Raw genomic sequence first — 20,342 nt, forward strand, 5'->3', positions numbered from 1 at the left:
TAATTTTGACGGTTTCTGGAATTATTTTGCTTAACGCTGTCAGTTTTAAGACTAACCTCATCATTCCGATCAACTTTGTAAGCTTTTAGAGGTATTTTACTTAATTCTGTTATATTCTGGAAATACTTGACTCAACTCTGTTAGCGTTTAGAAGTGTTTTGCTTAATTCTGACAGTTTCTAGAAATATTTTATTTAATTTTTACAGTTTCTGGAAATATTTTGCTTAATTCTGTCAGTTTCAGGACGAACCTCATCACTCCGATCAAATTTGCGAGCGTTTGGTGGTATTTGGTTAATTCTGTCAGTTTTTAGAAGAACTTTGATTAACGTTTCGAGCTTTTCGAGGTATTTTATTTAATTCTGTCAGATTCTGGAAATATTTTGCTTTATTCTAACTGTTTCTGGAAAGATTTTGCTTAATTCTATCAGATTCTGAAAATAATTTGTTCAACTCTGCCTGTCTTTGCAAGTATTTTGCTTAATTCTGTCAGAATTTTGATTAACTTGGCGAGCTTTTGGAGGTATTCTGTTAGTTTAACAATTGGTTATTACCGTTTTAGCGCATTTTTCAGTCATTGATTTTTTTTCCATCCAATATCTTCCTTAATACTGTATCTTTTTGACATCTTCTTGTATCTAGTATTCTTGTTATTCAAACCATTTCCATTAAGAAGTTATCTTCTGTCATGAATCAAGCTTTTTCTTCCGCCACCCATTAAGCTTTTTTTTCTGCCATTTTTCAAGCTTTTTCTTTTGCCATTTATCAAATTTTTTCTTCTGCCTTTTAAAGTGTCTAATTTTATCATTCCAACTCCACCATTCCAAACCAGCAACTCCTGGCTGGTTTTATGACAGTTTATGAGTCCTCATTATTAACCTCATCGTTGTTGGCAACTTCTTATGATCAGCTGTTAAGTGATAAGTTTCAAAAAAAGAATCGCGGTGTTTCTTTCCCGCTCATCATTCTTTTTAGCGCATTTTTTAGTCATTGATTTTTTTCCATCCAATATCTCCATTAATCCTGTATCTTTTTAACATCTTCTTGTATCTCGTATTCTTGTTATTCAAACCATTTCCATTAAGAAGTTATCTTCTGTCATGAATCAAGTTTTTTCTTCTGCCATTTATAAAAAATTTTTTTCTGCCATTTTTCATGCTTTTTCTTTTGCCATTTATCAATTTTTTTCTTCTGCCATCTAATAAGCTTTTTTTTCTGCCTTTAATTAGTTAGTCCTAATATTTCACGAGCATTTAGACACTTTTTTGTTCCAACTCAACAAAAATGATTAATTAACAAAATCGTTTAGATTAATAGATATTAATAAATCTAGATTGCATCTATTTTAACCTAAAATTTGAAAATCCTTGTATTTCCAGCAAAAAACATCAACGATTTGACAAAACTGTCAAAGTTTATTTCAAAAATTTTTAAATAACTGACAATTCGGATTTTTGTAAAGCGCTTTTTTCTCAAAATTTTGGTAATTGTAATGATCATTAAATCCACAAGAAAAACTTGTTCGTTATGTCCGAAGCCGGCGTGCAATCCCCGGTGGGGTCACCCAGACCCCAGGAATTTTCTGAAAATTTCGACTTTTACGTTCGCTTCGCCAAACCGTTAGTTTTAAACCTTTCAGCGCCAAATGGTTCGTTAAAAAACGTTTTTCGAATATTATTTTTTTTAACAATCATTCATTTAAAAAGAAAGAGTTTTGGCTGCCGCTTGGGTCCAAAAACTTTCCGACACATCCAGCGGAGATGAAAAAACACGCACGGATTACCTTAAACTCCTCCTTTTCGTTTTGCAAAAAGGAAGATTATTTGGACCTTTTTCCCGTAACCCAGCCACGGTCGAATTAGACGACTTAGGAATGAGAGTCCGAAATACTTAATTAACTTTGAACCGCAATAATCCTTTTTAATTTTAGCTCATAGACGTTGCTAAATGCTGGTTAGAAACTGAAGAAAACTTAAAAAAGCGCCGCTTCATCCTTGGATTATCATCAGAATACCCAGTGATAAACGCAGAGTGTTCCGGAGATTTAAAAGAGTACGCCGCATCTCAAGACATCCCAAATTTCGGGATCCATGCTTATTACGCGTTCTCAAATGACCCAATCACCGAATGGAACAACATCGAAAAGGGGATTTTCCCAAAAGGAGCTTTAAGCGCCATCAAAAAAGCTGATTCATTAAGCGCGGTCAGCGAACACACGAGAAAATCAAGAACTAAATCGAAGGAGAAATCGGTTGAGGCAATCATTAAAGGAAGATCGAAATCAAAAACGAGATCAAGATCGGCTTCGAGAGTCGATGGTGGTAAAGGAAGTGCTGGAGATATGACCGGTTTGAATTAATTTAAATAATTTTTAATTAATTTAAATTTAATTATTTTTTAGATCAATCGTACAAAAAAGTTTCCTTCGGCTTCGACGACGAAAAATCGCGATTAAAAACAATCCCAAAAAGCTCTTCACCATTAGGATCACCAATGCCAACAGAAACAAGAAGCCCCCCAACGTGGGGTTCAAATTTAATCAGCGTGAGCGACCCACCACCCGCTGAAGGGGTTCTTTTGGCTTCATTCGACGAAAACGAAATAAAATGCCCATCAAGAGAAACTTTCCTAACTACTACATCCAAACGAAATCTTTTTTCAACTTTACCCCCCGAGGATCGCTCACCGATATTTTTCGAATCACCACCATCTTATCACGACGTCAGCGACGTAGAAATCGATCCGCTAAGAAAACCCTCCACACCAACCCCGCAAAAATCAAGACGAGGTTATGATTCGGCCGATATGATTCGGAGAAGAAGGATCGTTCGTAGACCGTTTGATTCAGCTCCGAAATTGAGATATGATCGCTGGGGACTTCCCGTAAAAGATTTAACCCCAATGACAGCACCAAGTCTTCCTTATTTAACACCACCTCGATATTATGATGAAGCACCAAGTTTACCTTACTTAACACCTCCTCAATATTATGATGAAGCACCAAGTTTACCTTACTTAACACCTCCTCAATATTATGATGAAGCACCAAGTTTACCTTACTTAACACCTCCTCAATATTATGATGAAGCACCAAGTTCACCACAACCCGCGCCTTCGGCAAGCGAAGAAGTGGATGAAGCGATGCAAGAAATTAACGAGCAATATCAAAAATTATTTCCTGTCAGTTATTTTTTGGTTATCAAAATGTCGTAAATTTGTCAAAAAATTCGAATTAATTCCGTTTAAAAAATTCTCAGTTTATTTTTCCTTCGTGTTTTTAGGCTGCGGAAGAAATGAATCCGTGTAATGCGGGAAACGCGGAATATCGGCGATTGCAGGCTCGGGTCGGTGCTCAACCAGCGATCCGCTCCAGAATTCCAATGAGAGGTGGTATGAGAGCGACTCAAATCCCACAACGTAGAGTTGCGCAACCACAAAGGATTCCGCAACCACAAAGGATTCCTCAACCACAAAGAATTCCTCAACCACAAAGGATTCCTCAACCACAAAGGGTACCTTTACAAGTATTTAATTTTTAATTATATTATAACATAGAGTGGATGGGTATTAGATAACTTTGAGATCTTCGATTTGTTATTTGGCAGAAGAAAATTTCTATGTTATTAAAAATCAATTTTTATAAGCTTGAGTGGAAATAGCTAAGGAACAGCTAAAGTTATTGAAGACCTCATCTAATAGATGTGACAAATGATTAATAGAGTAGGAAAAGAATATATTAGTTGCACTTCGACTATCACATCATACAAATGTTTTAGGCGATCCACTCAAGGTCACATTACCCTGCTCTTTCACACCCTTTCATTACCTCCGTCATCCATTCTCTACCGCTCCATCCAATAGGAGGGCGTATTGGATCAACTCTATTTGTTCAATTTTGTCAGATTCTGGAAATATTTTGCTTAATTCTATCAGTTTCTAGAAGATCTTTGATTAATATTCCGAGCTTTTGGAGGTATTTTGCTTAATTCTGTCAGATTCTGGAAATACTTTATTCAACTCTACCAGCGTTTGGAAGTATTTTGCTTAATTCTGACAGTTTCTAGAAATACTTTATTTAATTTTGACAGTTTCTGAAAATATTTTGCTTAATTGTGTCAATTTCTGGACGAACCGATCAACTTTCTGAGCTTTTGGAGGTATTTTGCTTAACTTTGTCAGATTCTAGAAATATTTTGCTTAATTCTGTCAATTTCTGGAAGATCTTTGATTAATGAGCTTTTGAAGGTATTTTGTTTAATTTTGTCAGATTCTAGAGATATTTTGTTCAACTTTTCCAGTCTATGACAGTATTTTGGTGAATTCTTGCAGTTTGTGGATATATTTTATTTAATTCTGTCGGTTTCTTGAAATATTCCTGTTAATTTTGACAGTTTCTGGACGTATTTTGCTTAATTCTGTCAGTTTCAGGACGAACCTCATCATTTCGATCAAATTTGCGAGCTTTTGCAGATATTTTGCTTAATTCTGGAAATACTTTGATCAACTCTGCCAGCGTTTGGAAGTATTTTGCTTAATTTTGACAGTTTCTGGAAATACTTTATTTAATTTTGACAGTTTCTGAAAATATTTTGCTTAATTGTGTCAGTTTCTGGACGAACCTCATCATTCCGATCAACTTGTGAGCTTTTGGAGGTATTTTGCTTAACTTTGTTAGATTCTAGAAATATTTTGCTTAATTCTGTCAGTTTCTGGAAGATCTTTGATTAATGTTCCGAGCTTTTGGAGGTATTTTGTTTAATTTTGTCAGATTCTAGAGATATTTTGTTCAACTTTTCCAGTCTATGAAAGTATTTTGGTGAATTCTGGCAGTTTGTGGATATATTTTATTTAATTCTGTCAGTTTCTTGAAATATTCTTGTTAATTTTGACAGTTTCTGGACGTATTTTGCTTAATTCTGTCAGTTTCAGGACGAACCTCATCATTTCGATCAAATTTGCGAGCTTTTGCAGATATTTTGCTTAATTCTGGAAATACTTTGATCAACTCTGCCAGCGTTTGGAAGTATTTTGCTTAATTTTGACAGTTTCTGGAAATACTTTATTTAATTTTGACAGTTTCTGAAAATATTTTGCTTAATTGTGTCAGTTTCTGGACGAACCTCATCATTCCGATCAACTTGTGAGCTTTTGGAGGTATTTTGCTTAACTTTGTTAGATTCTAGAAATATTTTGCTTAATTCTGTCAGTTTCTGGAAGATCTTTGATTAATGTTCCGAGCTTTTGGAGGTATTTTGTTTAATTTTGTCAGATTCTAGAGATATTTTGTTCAACTTTTCCAGTCTATGAAAGTATTTTGGTGAATTCTGGCAGTTTGTGGATATATTTTATTTAATTCTGTCAGTTTCTTGAAATATTCTTGTTAATTTTGACAGTTTCTGGACGTATTTTGCTTAATTCTGTCAGTTTCAGGACGAACCTCATCATTTCGATCAAATTTGCGAGCTTTTGCAGATATTTTGCTTAATTCTGGAAATACTTTGATCAACTCTGCCAGCGTTTGGAAGTATTTTGCTTAATTTTGACAGTTTCTGGAAATACTTTATTTAATTTTGACAGTTTCTGAAAATATTTTGCTTAATTGTGTTAGTTTCTGGACGAACCTCATCATTCCGATCAACTTTGTGAGCTTTTGGAGGTATTTTGCTTAACTTTGTCAGATTCTAGAAATATTTTGCTTAATTCTGTCAGTTTCTGGAAGATCTTTGATTAATGTTCCGAGCTTTTGGAGGTATTTTGTTTAATTTTGTCAGATTCTAGAGATATTTTGTTCAACTTTTCCAGTCTATGAAAGTATTTTGGTGAATTCTGGCAGTTTGTGGATATATTTTATTTAATTCTGTCAGTTTCTGCGCGTATTTTGCTTAATTCTGTCAGTTTCAGGACGAACCTCATCATTTCGATCAAATTTGCGAGCTTTTGCAGATATTTTGCTTAATTCTGGAAATACTTTGATCAACTCTGCCAGCGTTTGGAAGTATTTTGCTTAATTTTGACAGTTTCTGGAAATACTTTATTTAATTTTGACAGTTTCTGAAAATATTTTGCTTAATTGTGTCAGTTTCTGGACGAACCTCATCATTCCGATCAACTTTGTGAGCTTTTGGAGGTATTTTGCTTAACTTTGTCAGATTCTAGAAATATTTTGCTTAATTCTGTCAGTTTCTGGAAGATCTTTGATTAATGTTCCGAGCTTTTGGAGGTTAGTTTCTGGACGAACCTCATCATTCCGATCAACTTTATGAGCTTTGGTGGTATTTTGTTCAACTTTGCCAGTCTATGAAAGTATTTTGGTGAATTCTGGCAGTTTGTAGATATATTTTGCATGTGAAGTAACTGATGACTTCAACTGATAGATGTGACGAATGATTAATCGAGTAGGAAAAGAATTGGTGATTCTGTAGATGACTTGGCGAGAAATTTAGCATTATCCACCGAAATTTATTGGGAAATCCATGAGTAGCATCATCTATGATATATGTGGCATTAAAACTTTGTAGAATAAGAAGAAAGGTGGCATCGAGTTCCCAAAGCCATGATAATCATGCTAACACACTCAGCAGCTGTTCAATTTCCAACACGTCTGGCTCCTTTCAATAAAAGATAGGTTAAAACCAGTTTAATGTCAATTTAGCATTAAAAATGAAAAAAAAAAAACATAGAGACGGTCACTTAAAGTACAAAAGGTGGTCCTATTTGGTTACAAACCTAATTCTAAGAGAACCACTGACATGTTTTCCCAACATCTGAAACACTCTTTCATTACCTCCGTCATCCATTCTCTCCCGCAAGTCGTAACACCTCAGCATATAGTCTCCCAATCATCCCCATACAATCTGTCTTCTTTCTTCTCTTATCACCTTGGTCCTTGCTAATATTTTGACACATCCCTATTCAAATTATCTGTGCGCAGTATGTTGTCTTCTGATAACACTATACACTCGTCTCTCGGTAGTATCCAGTCTTCTATAATGAGGAATAGTCGTCTTAAGCAGCAGTATCTAATTTCTGCTAGCCTAAAAGAAGGTTCTTGTCATCTATAAGCCATATTTAGTCCTTTGCTAACACTATCTAATCTTTTGCTAACAGTCTTTAGTCTTCTATAATGAGGAATAGTCATATTAAGCAGTACATTATCTTCTGCTGGCAGAATCTAACTTTTTGCCAGTCGATTGAAAGGAGATTCTAGTCATCTATAAGCAATACCTTGTCCTCTGGTAACACTATCTAATCTTCTGCCAGCCCTCTCCAGTCTTCTATAATGACGATTACTCATCTTACAGTAATTACTTCCTTGCAACACTGCTGAAATGTATTCTGCCTAGTAGCCCAGTGAAATTTTTTTCTGTGTCAGTTCCTTTAGTATCCATTTTCTTTTCTATAAAAATTTCACATATCTAGACACAACCATCACAATTTTTAATTTCATTTATCTCTTTTTGTAGCCACCACCTTGTATTGACCCAGACGCTGAATTTGAGCTACTGGAGGCTCAATTCGGCATTCAACCTTCAAGAGCTAGAACGCCTACATCAGCAGAACGAAGAGCAGCTGAAATTGCTCGGAGTCAAGTTGAATTAAGAGCCCAACAACAATTAGAATCTTTACCACCATGCCGTATCGATCCCGAAGTTGCCGAGTTCGAGCAGCTTGAAGCACAACTCGGGATTAAACCACCAAGAAGGCCCTTACTTTCTACGTTCGCCGAACGAAGAGCCTCACGAACCATGCTACGAAGAATAGAATCGCGAGCCAGAAAGCAAATGAGATCGCCGCAACCTCAAGCACAAGTGGCTGATCAAGCTATAAGGGAAGTTGTAGCTCAAGGAGTTCCTCCGGTGAGTGAGCAAGCTCAAGATATCGTCGAAGAAGCTATGGTGGATTTTGCACAATCTCTTGAGCCAGAACAAACTTTAGACGAAATGTACGCGGAACAAGATTCGCGATATCCCGATCGACGAGGTGACGTTCCGCGGACTCCTCCATTATTTTCAAGGGTAGTTAAGATTCGCGAAGGTCCCGGCCGAAGATTAACTTACGCAGCCGCCGAATTTGATTTGGGCGAAGATGAGCAATTCGTTCCCGGGCCTCAATTTATGCGAGGAAGAACTGCGTTATCTCCAAGAGTGGATGAACGAGAAAACTTGAGGCGCACGCGGAGACCCTTCGACATCTTCGATTTAGCCACTGACGACGATGGCATCCTCGACGTTGATGATATAGAAGCCATTTTAGTCCCAAGCCCTAAATCACGAAGTTTAGAGAGATCCCTCAGAGAGGCCACCACCTCAAATCTCCAACAAGCCATGGAAAACATCCCCGCTTTAGGCGGGGTTCCAGCAACAATCCCAGCAAAATCCCCACTTCCTTTAAGACCCTACGATTATCTTTTATTCGAAAATCCCCCCGAATACCAATCACCGTGTGCTTCCCCCGAACGACAAACTACACCAGGATATGTTTCACCACATTCACCACAAGCACCAAGACAACCATCCCCAATTAGAATATCACCAACGCTTAGGCAGGTATCTCCAGTGAGATTGCAAGAATATGTCCCATACGTTGATCCGTGCCCGGAAAGTGAAGCTCTTGTAGAGAAGTATAAAACGCCGCCGCCACCAAGAGTAGCAACACCCCCAAGAAAAATAGCAACGCCGCCTCCCCAGCCAAAAAGAAAAACGCTTAAGCTACCAGCTAGAGCCAGACCGAAAAAGCTTAAACCAACAAAACCTGTGCCGGTACCAAAAGCTCCCCCCACACCACCTCCGCCCGCCCCTCAAAGTCCGCCCAAAAAAATAGAAAAAACCTTTCAAGAAAAAGTTGCTGAAATGCACGAACAATTTAAAGATCTCTATTCTAGTTTAGTTGAAGAGGAAGATTCGACTTGCCACGGTGGGATGACACCTCAAGGAAGACCTTCTCCGTATTTCTCACCAACGACTCCTCCCCTTCCTCCTCCGCGACGTCGTTCCCCAACTCCATCTCCTCCACGTCCTACAATGCCCGATATATTCGATCTTTCATACGGTGCCGAATGGGATACCGAACCGGAATTCGTAGATGAATCCAGCGCTTATTCACCTCAACAATTTGACCAATCTAATGACTACTTCTTTTTCACCGAAACCGAATTGCCTTATTCCAGTCCTCCGCCGATAACTCCGGAACAAGTTCAACCTGAAATTTCTGTTGTTCCTTGCGGAGGACCCTCTACGCCAGTCTCACCGCCTCGTCAATATCTTGCATTGCCGCCACCGCCACCGCCACCTCCGCCTTGCACTTGCTCATCTGCTGCCGCGCCCGTTCCTATCGCAACTCCACCCAGCGTGCCTAAAGTTGTCGCTTCAATTACATCAGTAACTTCAGTAACAGTTTCACAACCGCATTCCCCATTACTAACGATGGAAGAGAGGCGATATGCTGCCTCATTCAAAGATCCCGAACAAGCGGCGTTAATGAAGAGGGTTTTGAAACTTGTTAGAAGTCCCGGGGAGGGTTCTCCTGTTTGCCCCGAAAATTTTTTCCCCGAATTGGAAGGACAAACTATTAATATAGTTGATTCGCCACCAGAGCTAATTGATGATTTAGATTTTTATGATGCTACTCCAGATCAATCGTTTGATTTTAGAGATTTTGCACCAGAAGCGTCACCAGAAGTTAAAGGTTAGTACATTTAATTTAATTCAATATTTTCTGATTGATAACATTATCTAGACTTCTTCATCTTAAGCAGTTCCTTATCTTCTACTAGCAATAGTTAGCTTTCTGCCAGCAGTATTTGGTTAACTAGAAGGAGGATATAGTCATCTATAAGCTATATCTTGTCTTCTGCCAGCAGCTGCCATTCATCTATAATGAGGAAGTCATCTTCAGTAGTACCTTATCTTCTGCTAACAGTATTTAGCTTTCTGCCAGCAGTATCTAATTGACTAAAAGGAGGTTCTAGTCATGTATAAGCAATATCTTGTCTTCTGCCATACTCCTGGAAGAATGTTTTCTTTTCTTTTAGAATGAGGCTAATTTTTGACATAATCTGTTAGATATATAGATTGATGTATTTAATACGATTCTTTTTAGATACAAGAATAGCAGCAGCTATACAAAGTCAAGAAGCTGAATTAGGAATGGTCCCATGTTACGGGGCAGCATCAACCCAAGCAGTTGCTGGTACTCCAGATGACAGTTTTGAACTTTTAGAATATCAAGCTTACAAAGAAGCTCAAGAAGAAGCAATACGTGCCGGACAAGAACCGCAATTGCCGCCGCGATACATGAGACGTCCGGATGTTTTTGATCTCTCTTCAGGAATGCCGTGCGAAGGGATAGGTGGTGGATTATATGATGTTGAGGAACCTGAAGATTTTAGAGACCAAGCAGTTTTATCGCCTCCGAGAACCCCACCTTGCGCTGCACAAGATCATCTTATATACGAAGGTGATGCCCCGGAATATTATTCTCCGGACGGGGTGGAAATAGAAGAAATAGAAGAAGTGGATGTAAGATATTCGCCTCCTCCTCAACAAATTCAAATGCCGGGAGCTGAAAGAGTTTGTGTTAGTCCAGAACAAACTCCAGCAGTTCCTCAAGCAGTTAGTCAAGGAGTATGTCCGGGGGTTTCTCAAGCCCCGAGACAATCGTTTAGACCGTCGTATCCACAAATTTCGCCAGATCAAGGTTTTTTTACTTAATTAGTTATTAATAATAAAATTAATAAATAAACGTTTTAGGTCCAATTGATGAAATGTTATTTAAATCGCAAATTTTAATGGCGGCGTCTCCTGAATTTAAAAAGTCAATGACAGTGCGTCCCGGATCGATCAAGGGAAAATCTCGAGTGGTAAGACGTGGTGTTATGCCGATGTTGCATCCGGATATTCCCGAAGAAGGTGAAGGGTCATACGGACATCCATCACTGCGTTCACGTCCAAGACGTCAGCGGGAATTACAACCATGCGGTGCTTATGTAGCTCCAACTGGTGTAGAGACAGCCGCAGCACAACGTGCCGCAGAAGAAGAGCGTCGCGCTCAAATACTTTACACTCCAACCAAGGATAGTAGACCTGCGAAAAGAAGACGAAGACCAACTAGAAAAGGGAGAAAAATCGACTTTGATGAGGGTGTAGAGTGGTATAGTAATTTGCCTCCAGAAGTCCAAGAAGTAATTATGGCAGAGGGTATGAGCCCGCCTAGTCCGGAATATCTTCCGGAAGATTTATTGGGAGAGAGACGACAAGGACAATTTTACGCGCCTAGAAGTATAATGGATGTTTCTATTGAAGAAAGATTACCCAAACCCATGTCACCTGAGGAGTATTATGGAATACCGTCGTTTAGACGGAGATCTTCACCAAAACCCATACCTAAACCTCTTTCCCCATGGCGAGTTGATCTCGGAAGTGGCCGCCAAGATTTAATTATTTGTACACAACCAGCTGATTTTGTTGGAAGTCCAGATGTTGCGAATATACCTGACGAATATGAAGCACCTGATTCTTTAGGAACTGACGCCCCTTGTCTCGGTGGTAAACTAATTCACCTTCATTCATTTTTCCTCTGTTTACCGTTTCCCATCCCTAAGGTTATGTCCCGATTACTCCTCCTCGCGTTGTATCCCCGTTGGTATTACAACCAAGTCCTCAAAGAGCTTTTGGTCCTTCCCGTCCATCTCCGGGATATCAACCACCAGTTCGACGTTTACCTCCAGCAGCAATCATAGCCGCTAATAGGCAATATCAAGAATTACTCCAAGACACTCCTCCAGATGCTTTACCACCATGTGCTATGGGGGCACCTTGTGGAATTGCTGATGTAACCCCGCCACTTGCTTTACAAGGACCATCAAGTCCTCATACTCCAAGAAGAACACCACCACACTTCTATCAAGGAATTGGACCTGCGGATATTTATGAAGATGATCCATGTTTGCTACCTCCATCGCCTTTATCACCTATGAGTCAAATGAGGCAAGCTGTTGCACAAGCTGCCGGAAGAAGAGGTATAAAACGAACGAAACCCCGGCGAAGAATTTCGGCTCCACGTTTAACTAGAATCGAACAAGAAGAGGATGTGGTTAGTCCACCACCTCGCATGCCCACTCCACCACTTCGCATGCCCACTCCACCATTAAGAATTCCTACCCCCCCTCCGCTACCTCCTTGTGGGCCAGCTCCTGTTTACGGTCCACCTACATTTGACGCACATATACAAGAAATGATAGCTGATGTTAATGTAGATTTCGATGAGAATGATATCGCTGGTAGTACAGCAATATGTCCACCTCCCAAAATGGACGTCCCCTGGCAACTTCTTCAAAAACAATTTCAAGTGCTTGGTGGGATTGACGATTTTGCGGACATGGCGGATGTTGCGCAATATGTTTCGCCTCCAAGAACGCCTTCACCTCTTCGTCGATCCAAATCACCTCCTAGTGGACCACCATGTCCACCTCGTTATAGTCCAGATTTTCCATGTGATGTTAGAAGTCCTGTTGATGTTTATGGCGCACCCGATTTTATAGGTAAAGATAAAAATAAATAATTGTAGCATTCCTATTTAATGGTTTTAATTTTAGGTTCCCCCGAGGATCCGTTTAATGTCGCTTTTGAAGGCTATTCACCTCCTGGATATGAAGGTAATGTTATACAATACAGTAAAAATATATTAGGTATTTAGAAACCGTGGCAATAATTCAAGATTTTCAATAATAACATATTATTTAGAAACCGAGGCAGAAGTTCTAGTTCTTAAAATAAAATCAACTTTTCTTTAATACAAATGCGTTACTTAAGCCGAGGGAGCCATGCTAGGTTGTTTTTCATTGAACTAAATGATTGTAGCGCCTCGCCCGCAAGCGACCTCGACGATTTGTGCCCTAAATGTGTTGGTAAAGATGCTTAATTTCCTATAAGGAGACTTTTACTCTCATTCCGCCGAGGTCGCTTGCGGGCGAGGCGCTGGATTTGATACAAAAACACGAAATCGCTATTCGGGAAGATTGTAGCGCCTCGCCCGCAAGCGACCTCGGCGAAATAAGAGTCACAACCTTCTTATAGGAGACTTTGTATCCTTACCAAGATATATAAAGAACGATTTTGCCTCAAATCGCCGAGGTCGCTTGCGGACGAGGCGCTAGATTTGATATAGAAACACGAAATCGTCTATTCGGGAAGATTGTAGCGCCTCGCCCGCAAGCGACCTCGGCGGAGTGAGAGTAAAGTCTTATAGAAGACTTTACATATTTACTTTAATTGAGGTTTTCGTTTACTCGAAATTATATTTAATGATTTAAATATTTTTGAATAGGACCAATAACACCTCCAAGAATGGCTTCTCCAGTTCAAGCAGTTCCTGCGGCATATTCAGTTCCTGAACCCAGATTGAGTCCGGTGAAATACAGATCACCTTCACCACCGGCAGGATCGCCAGAATTCAGGAGAAGAGTTGAACAGCATGTACCAACAAGGTACAAAAAAAGGCGACGACGAGCACCAGTACGTGCTATGGCACCTGTATCTGAGGCTGTAACACCACAATACGAATCGCCAATGAGGTCACCATTAAGACCGCGATCTTCTTCACCTCGGTTAGTTAATAACTTACTCTAAACTGTGTAAATTTCAAAAACGCGTTGTTATATTTTTAGGTATTCGTCTTCACCAAGCACACCTCCACGGGATATTTTCGAGGATCAATTGTTTTATCCAAATATGATGTTTGAGGACGATGCACCAGAGTTTATTCGAACTCCTGAAGCACCAATCGCTATTTGTTCCCCGGGAGGTATATTCGGTGAGGAAGATATAACACAAGGTTATCGCAGTCCTGAACCTTGTTCTCCGGAAGAGGAACTGTTTTTCACACCACCACAATTTCCGGAATCGCCTTGTCGATCTCCAGTATATTCGCCAGTTAGAACGCCAGTAAGACAACCAGCTCCACCTCGAATTTCACCACGAAGAGCAACTCCTCCAAGAATACGAACTCCACCACAACAACCAGCTCGAATCTCATCACCTAGAGCTGTAACTCCACCACCAGTAGCTCGAATTCCATCGCCAAGAGCCAGAACTCCACCGATAATAGTTCCCTGTGGAAGTCCGGGACCATCACCAGGATTTATGGAAAGAGTTCGTCAACACCAACCGGTGCGAAGAAGACGACAAAGACGTCTAGGAACGCCTGGAATAATGGATTCAATCCAAGAAACGGCAAATATCGAAAGGACACCGGCATTACCACCTGCTTTTCAAAGGAGCGCACAAGTTACTTTCACTCCACGGCAGTTTTCTCCACAGACTCCTCCATGGGCTCGTAGTGCTGATGCACCACTATCGTCGTTACCCGATTGGTTGGACGATATTGACGTTGCAGACGATTATGAAGCTGTAGCGACTTGTAATGCCCCGTGTCATGCTGTTGTAGATACCAGTCCGATTCCGGAAGACCAACCGACAACGAATTTCGAATGGTTGTGATGGTAATCAAGATTTTATGGCTATACGATCATGTTTTTATTTATTGATATTTTTTTCTATTTTCATTATTTTACAATATGTTATGAATAAATATATATATATGATTAAAATGTACCGAATCATGTTGAATTGAAAAGAAAATTAAAAATGCTTTAAAATGAGTCCAAACTCAATGGGGTTATCTTTAAAGATAACTGAGATACCAAGCGTTATAACTCATTTAAAAAAACAAGATGGCGGCTTCTTCTTTGTTAAAGTTAACCTAACTTTTTTGTTTTTTAACAAAAATATAGGGTGTTTGGTATCAAATAAAAGCGATTTTAATCGAGATTACGAATTTGATGTTATCTTGATTTTAAAGAAAAATTTTTTTTAGTATTTGCGTGTAAAGTGTCATAAATCATGTTTTATTGCAGAGAAAATCAAAAATGCTTTAAAATGAGTCTAAACTCGATGGGGTTACCTTTAAAATTAACTGAGATACAAAGAAATATAATAATAATAAAGAAACAAAATGGCGGCTTCCTCTTTGTAAGTTAACCTAACTTTTTCGATTTTTATCGTAAATATGGGGTGTTTGGTATCAAATAAAAGCGATTTTAATCGAGATTACGAATTTGATGTTATCTTGATTTTAAAGAAAAATGTTTTTTAGTATTTGCGTGTAAAGTGTCATAAATCATGTTTTATTGCAGAGAAAATCAAAAATGCTTTAAAATGAGTCTAAACTCGATGGGGTTACCTTTAAAATTAACTGAGATACAAAGAAATATAATAATAACAAAGAAACAAAATGGCGGCTTTCTCTTTGTCAAAGTTAACCTAACTTTTTTGTTTTTTAACGCAAATATGGAGTGTTTGGTATCAAATAAAAGCGATTTTAACCGAGATTACGACTTTGATTATTATTACAATAAAAAACAAGATGGCGGCTTCTTTTTTGTCAAAGTTAACCTAACTTTTTTGTTTTTTAACGCAAATATGGAGTGTTTGGTATCAAATAAAAGCGATTTTAATCGAGATTACGAATTTGATTATAATTACAATAAAAAACAAGATGGCGGCTTCTTTTTTGACAAAGTTAACCTAACTTTTTTGTTTTTTAACGCAAATATGGAGTGTTTGGTATCAAATAAAAGCGATTTTAATCGTGATTACGAATTTGACATCGACAGTCTTTAATTTTTTCAATGTTGTTTGTAGGGGTTTCTTAACCACCTTATCTGGATCAAATTATTGCCTTAACTTTAGTACCGTATAAAGTGTAATCGGAACGTTTTTAATTTAATTTTTAAAATATGTATCTTTTGTTACATTCTATAAAAAGACACTTCTAGAAAATCCTAAGTAAGGATAAATACTTGTACATAATTTTGACATTAAAAGTTGTTTGTTCTCCCATTAATACATAATAGATAACCCTAAACACTTTATAAAAGGAAAATATATCCACAATAAAATTTCTAATCATGTTCCTTGTACTCATGTTCGTCTTATTATTAAATATGAACTGTTCAAAAACCATAAATACAAATTTAAACGGTTTAATAATTAATATAACAATGTTTCAAAGACCACCAACTGCGTTTATTAACACAAAGATTTTTGGTAAATTTTTGAAAGGTTTAGACGACGCCGTTTTCGAAAATATGGCGAAATATTTAAACTTTACCCCAAATTTTTTGTCAGTATCTGATACTTACGATTACGGATATCGTTTATTCGACCGTTTTGTTGGAGCTTTAGGAGACGTTGTTTATAAAAGAACAAATATAGCAGGAAACGGTAGGTATAAAGGCTGTTTTTGAAAGGTGATATAATAAAAAAAATAATAAAAACATAAATCGATTTGAGGAACCCCCATTAATAATTCAATAACGAGAATGAAATGTTAAAAAAATTTCTTTGCTGAGAAAAAAGTTAAAATGAATTTATTGCTAAAAGTGTTTGGGTTAATTTTAATTTCACCCATAATTTTGGGACGTTTTAAAAATAACGGTGAAGTTATTAAATTTATTGATAACTATTTTTCGAATCAACAAATGGTGAATGTTTTGATTCCAAATTCATCTGCATCTAGAAATATTAACATATTTTTAAGGTTTTTGCACCGCGAGTTAAACAAATCTTACGTGATTAATGTGAAAGATCCGCAATCGAAAGGATTTTTGTGTTTTATAAACAATTTGAATCAAATTAATTTAAATCATAAACAAATATTTCCCATTTTAAACGGAGAATACATCATTTTTTACGATACAAAAAATTTTAATCCATCTAAAATCATGGAAAAAATTGTTGATAAAATCTGGAAACAATTTAACATTTTAAAATTCGTTCTAATATCTTGTGGGTATTATTTTCAAAGTCCTGCGTTAAACATAAATTTTTCAAAACGTTCTAATTTGAAATTAACGTATAATTTACATGGAGAAAACGTGAAATTTACCATATTTGAAAGAGAACCTACGGCTCTTTACGGAAAAACGCAAATCCATACAGGAGAAAATCTCAAAATTTCTGGGGGATTTGGTGGTTTAGATGGAATGGTTCTCAATAATTTAGTTCAATACCTAAATTTTACCCTCATAATCCAACCTCCTTCCGACGGATTTGGTTACGGATGGAAATCCTCAAACGGAGAATTTTTCGGTTCATTAGGCGATATTGTTTATAAAAACTCTCAAATTTCAATCAATGGTTAATATTTATAGTGCAGTAAAACCTCGATATAACAGAACTCATTAGAAAAGATATTTTCAAACAAAATATATAAAATATCCTTTGTAACACGATTAATACAAACATTTCAATTTTGGCAATGTCAACAATGTTTTGAACATTCTTAAGATGTTCAAAATGACCTAAGGAACACGATGAGTACACAAAATTCAAATTTGGCAGTATCAAAAAAAATTACGCGATTGCAAAGAGTTATTTCCTTAGCTACATTATATCGAGCTTTCACTGTATCGAAATAAATAAAAAATTAATTTTATTCATTTCATTTCAGGTCGATTTTTAATGAGCTACAAAACCGATGAAATCGAATTCACTCATTTCATTCGAAGCGATGAACTTTGCGTTATTGTACCAAAAGCAAAGAAAATACCGCAATGGTTAATGATGTTTCATTGTTTCTCGGCAATAACTTGGATAATAATTATAATAACATTTCTTATCTCTTGGTTTACGTGGTACTTTTTAAGATCGCAAAAGAGGGATGTAATCGTCGCTTTTATTGAAACGTTCTCTTTGATGATTTCGATTCCGTTAAAACTTCGTAAAAAAATATCCGAGAGGATATTTTTAATCGGTTGCCTAGGTTTTAATGTAATTATGGTTGGCATTTTCCAAGGAAGTTTAGTAACTTCGTTTAGCGTGGTTTCTTATTATTCAGATATAAACAGTTTAATCGATTTAGAAAAATCCGATTTACCCATTTCTACTTCTTTAGATGTTTTTCGAAACGACACCAAATTGATGATAAATTTATCAAAAAGAACTGTTTTATCAAATTATAATAGCTCAATGGAACGAGCTGCTTATTACGGAGATGTAGCCGCTGTTGAAAGAAGAGATGACGCAGAACTCCTTATGAAAACGGTTTATTTAAACGACGATGGTTCACCACGTTTACACATAGTCGGGGATTGTCCAACGGTAAATTATTTGGTGTACATCGTTCCAAAAGGATCCCCATATCTACCCGCATTTAATTTAGCCATCAATCACTTTTGGGAGGCTGGATTATTAGATAAATGGTATAATGACGCCATAGATTTTATGATCATGTACAGTGTGTATAATAAGAACTTTAAAATCAACGACGAATTAGCTTTTAATATGGGCGATGTGCAAACTGCTTTTTATATTTTAATATTTGGGTTATTTGTGTCATTTTTAATTTTTATTTTTGAAATTATCACTAAAACCGAGAAATCGAAATAAAAAATTAAGTTTAATTACAATGAATTAATTTATAAATTAAAAATTGCGTCCATTATCTTACTTAGTTTATTTCAAATTCGTAATCTACATTAAAATCCCTTTTATTTGATACCAAACACCCTATATTTTCGTTAAAAAACAAAAAAGTTAGGTTAACTTTGACAAAGAGAAAGCCGCCATTTTGTTTTATTATTATTATTATTATATTTCTTTGCATCTCAGTTAATTTTAAAGGTAACCCCATCGAGTTTAGACTCATTTTAAAGCATTTTTAATTTTCTCTAACATGATTTATGACAGTTTAGACACAAATACTAAAAAATATTTTTCCTTAAAATCAAGATAACATCAAATTCGTAATCTCGGTTAAAATCGCTTTTATTTGATACCCAAAACCCCATATTTACGATAAAAAACAAAAAAGTTAGGTTAACTTTAACAAAGAAGAAGCCGCCATTTTGTTTTTTTATTATTATTATATTTATCTGTATCTCAGTTAATTTTAAAGGTAACCCCATCAAGTTTAGACTCATTTTAAAGCATTTTTAATTTTCTCTAACATGATTTATGACATTTTAGACACAAATACTAAAAAATATTTTTCCTTAAAATCAAGATAACATCAAATTCGTAATCTCGGTTAAAATCGCTTTTATTTGATACCAAACATCCCATATTTACGATAAAAATCGAAAAAGTTAGGTTAACTTTGACAAAGAAGAAGCCGCCATTTTGTTTATTTTTATTGTTGTCATATCTATTCGTATCTCAGTTAATTTTAAAGCTAACCCCATCGAGTTTGGACTCATTTTAAAGCATTTTTAATTTTCTTTGCAATCCAAAATGATTCAGGACTTTTTAGATTAAAATCCAAACCAAATATTTTTTGTCTATGAGGAAATGAAAGGAAAACAAGATGAGCTGGAATACTTCGACCTACTCGTCTCCATGAGACTACTAAAAAATTCTTTAAGTAGAACCATGTCCAGAAATGTTGCAGCAATGTAGCTGAAGAGTTACATCTCTCCTTAGCTACTTATTATTAACTTATTAAGAAATTATTAATGTTAGATCTGTCGCTTAATTTTAATCACCAACTGCGCCAGTATGACCAAAATTCCAATCTTAATGGGCAGCTTTAATACGAAATTTAGGTTAATCCAACACCTTCCGAAAGTGTTTTCCATTTTATCAAAGTTAACAAACCAAAATAATCATATTTTATGTATATAATAATATCAGCGTTGAGTTGTAAAAGAAAATTAGTTAAAAGGTTATTAAATTTGCTACATACCACAAAAATTGCTTCTTTTATCATGTGAACAAGAAGATTTCCAGCCCCTTGGTAGTTCAATGAAGATGCTTAGCCTTACGGGTTGTTTGATTATGAAGGAATTTTTGGTAGACTAAATCTGGTTTTGATTGTAAAACTAAAAATAAGAATAATACAATGTTGTGAAAAAAATTTGTTAAAAAAGATGCTAATTAAGTTGCCTACCTTGAGTTAATTTGGAACTAAAATCATTTTTGCAACATAACCAAAAAAGTTTTCATCTTCAAATAGACCTTAACCACCCCATTTATATTTATTTACATGTACATTTAAAAGCCACTTATACAAGAACAAGAAGGGTGATGGGCATTCAGATGTGAACCACGGGCGGGCATCAAAACACAAGTGTCCCCTTTTGTTTAAAGATGTACGAAAAAAAAAGGGGTGGAAACTCTAAAAATCTTTTAAGCTGGGGGGTTGGAGAGTTTAATTGCCCCCCTCCCGAAAACAAAAAGAAATAAATAAATAAAACGATCGAGTCTCGTTCTAGGGGGGAAGAACACCCAAGATAGAGAATTGTCAACAACACATTCAACGTTTTACCTCGCTGCCTAAAGGTAGCGC

General features: G+C 36.7%; 2 protein-coding genes and 1 long non-coding RNA gene across 4 annotated transcripts in view; 2 read left to right on the top strand and 1 right to left on the bottom strand.

Moving 5' to 3' along the window:
* Positions 1-20,319, bottom strand: part of LOC139429746 (uncharacterized) — a 36,829-nt gene extending 16,510 nt beyond the window's left edge. The window contains exons 1-2 of the long non-coding RNA XR_011640321.1: positions 19,944-20,319; positions 19,740-19,875 (exon numbers count right to left, since the gene is read on the bottom strand). This is a non-coding gene — a long non-coding RNA (uncharacterized lncRNA). The remainder of the gene's footprint in view (positions 1-19,739; positions 19,876-19,943) is intronic.
* LOC111417148 (nascent polypeptide-associated complex subunit alpha, muscle-specific form-like) lies at positions 1,387-15,660 on the top strand. 2 transcript variants are annotated; one of them, XM_023049344.2, is made up of 12 exons: positions 1,387-1,647; positions 1,706-1,878; positions 1,930-2,347; positions 2,401-3,179; positions 3,281-3,523; positions 7,463-9,683; positions 10,098-10,694; positions 10,748-11,542; positions 11,599-12,537; positions 12,592-12,651; positions 13,323-13,602; positions 13,663-15,660. In XM_023049344.2, exons 1-12 carry the CDS (start codon positions 1,527-1,529, stop codon positions 14,492-14,494), a joined length of 7,458 nt encoding a protein of 2,485 aa, XP_022905112.2. In that variant the 5' UTR covers positions 1,387-1,526; the 3' UTR covers positions 14,495-15,660. The 2 variants fall into 2 exon arrangements, with proteins under 2 accessions (XP_022905112.2, XP_022905113.2); XM_023049345.2 differs by having other exon boundaries at positions 1,388-1,647; positions 3,281-3,511.
* On the top strand, positions 16,057-18,445 carry LOC139429789 (glutamate receptor ionotropic, kainate glr-3-like). Its single transcript, XM_071195969.1, has 3 exons — positions 16,057-16,279; positions 16,439-17,194; positions 17,508-18,445. Exons 1-3 carry the CDS (start codon positions 16,057-16,059, stop codon positions 18,443-18,445), a joined length of 1,917 nt encoding a protein of 638 aa, XP_071052070.1.
* Positions 20,320-20,342: the final 23 nt, after the last annotated feature.

The sequence above is a fragment of the Onthophagus taurus genome, chromosome 5 (assembly GCF_036711975.1).
Source record: "Onthophagus taurus isolate NC chromosome 5, IU_Otau_3.0, whole genome shotgun sequence".
NCBI lineage: Eukaryota > Metazoa > Arthropoda > Insecta > Coleoptera > Scarabaeidae > Onthophagus > Onthophagus taurus.

Coding starts and splice junctions, on each gene's coding strand:
- LOC111417148 (XM_023049344.2), top strand. CDS start 1,527: ATGTCCGAAGCCGGCGTGCAATCCCCGGTGGGGTCACCCAGACCCCAG. Junction 10,695..10,747: donor ACAAATTTCGCCAGATCAAG/GTTTTTTTACTT, acceptor TAAACGTTTTAG/GTCCAATTGATGAAATGTTA. Junction 13,603..13,662: donor CCGCGATCTTCTTCACCTCG/GTTAGTTAATAA, acceptor TTATATTTTTAG/GTATTCGTCTTCACCAAGCA.
- LOC139429789 (XM_071195969.1), top strand. CDS start 16,057: ATGTTTCAAAGACCACCAACTGCGTTTATTAACACAAAGATTTTTGGT. Junction 16,280..16,438: donor AACAAATATAGCAGGAAACG/GTAGGTATAAAG, acceptor TATTGCTAAAAG/TGTTTGGGTTAATTTTAATT. Junction 17,195..17,507: donor CTCTCAAATTTCAATCAATG/GTTAATATTTAT, acceptor ATTTCATTTCAG/GTCGATTTTTAATGAGCTAC.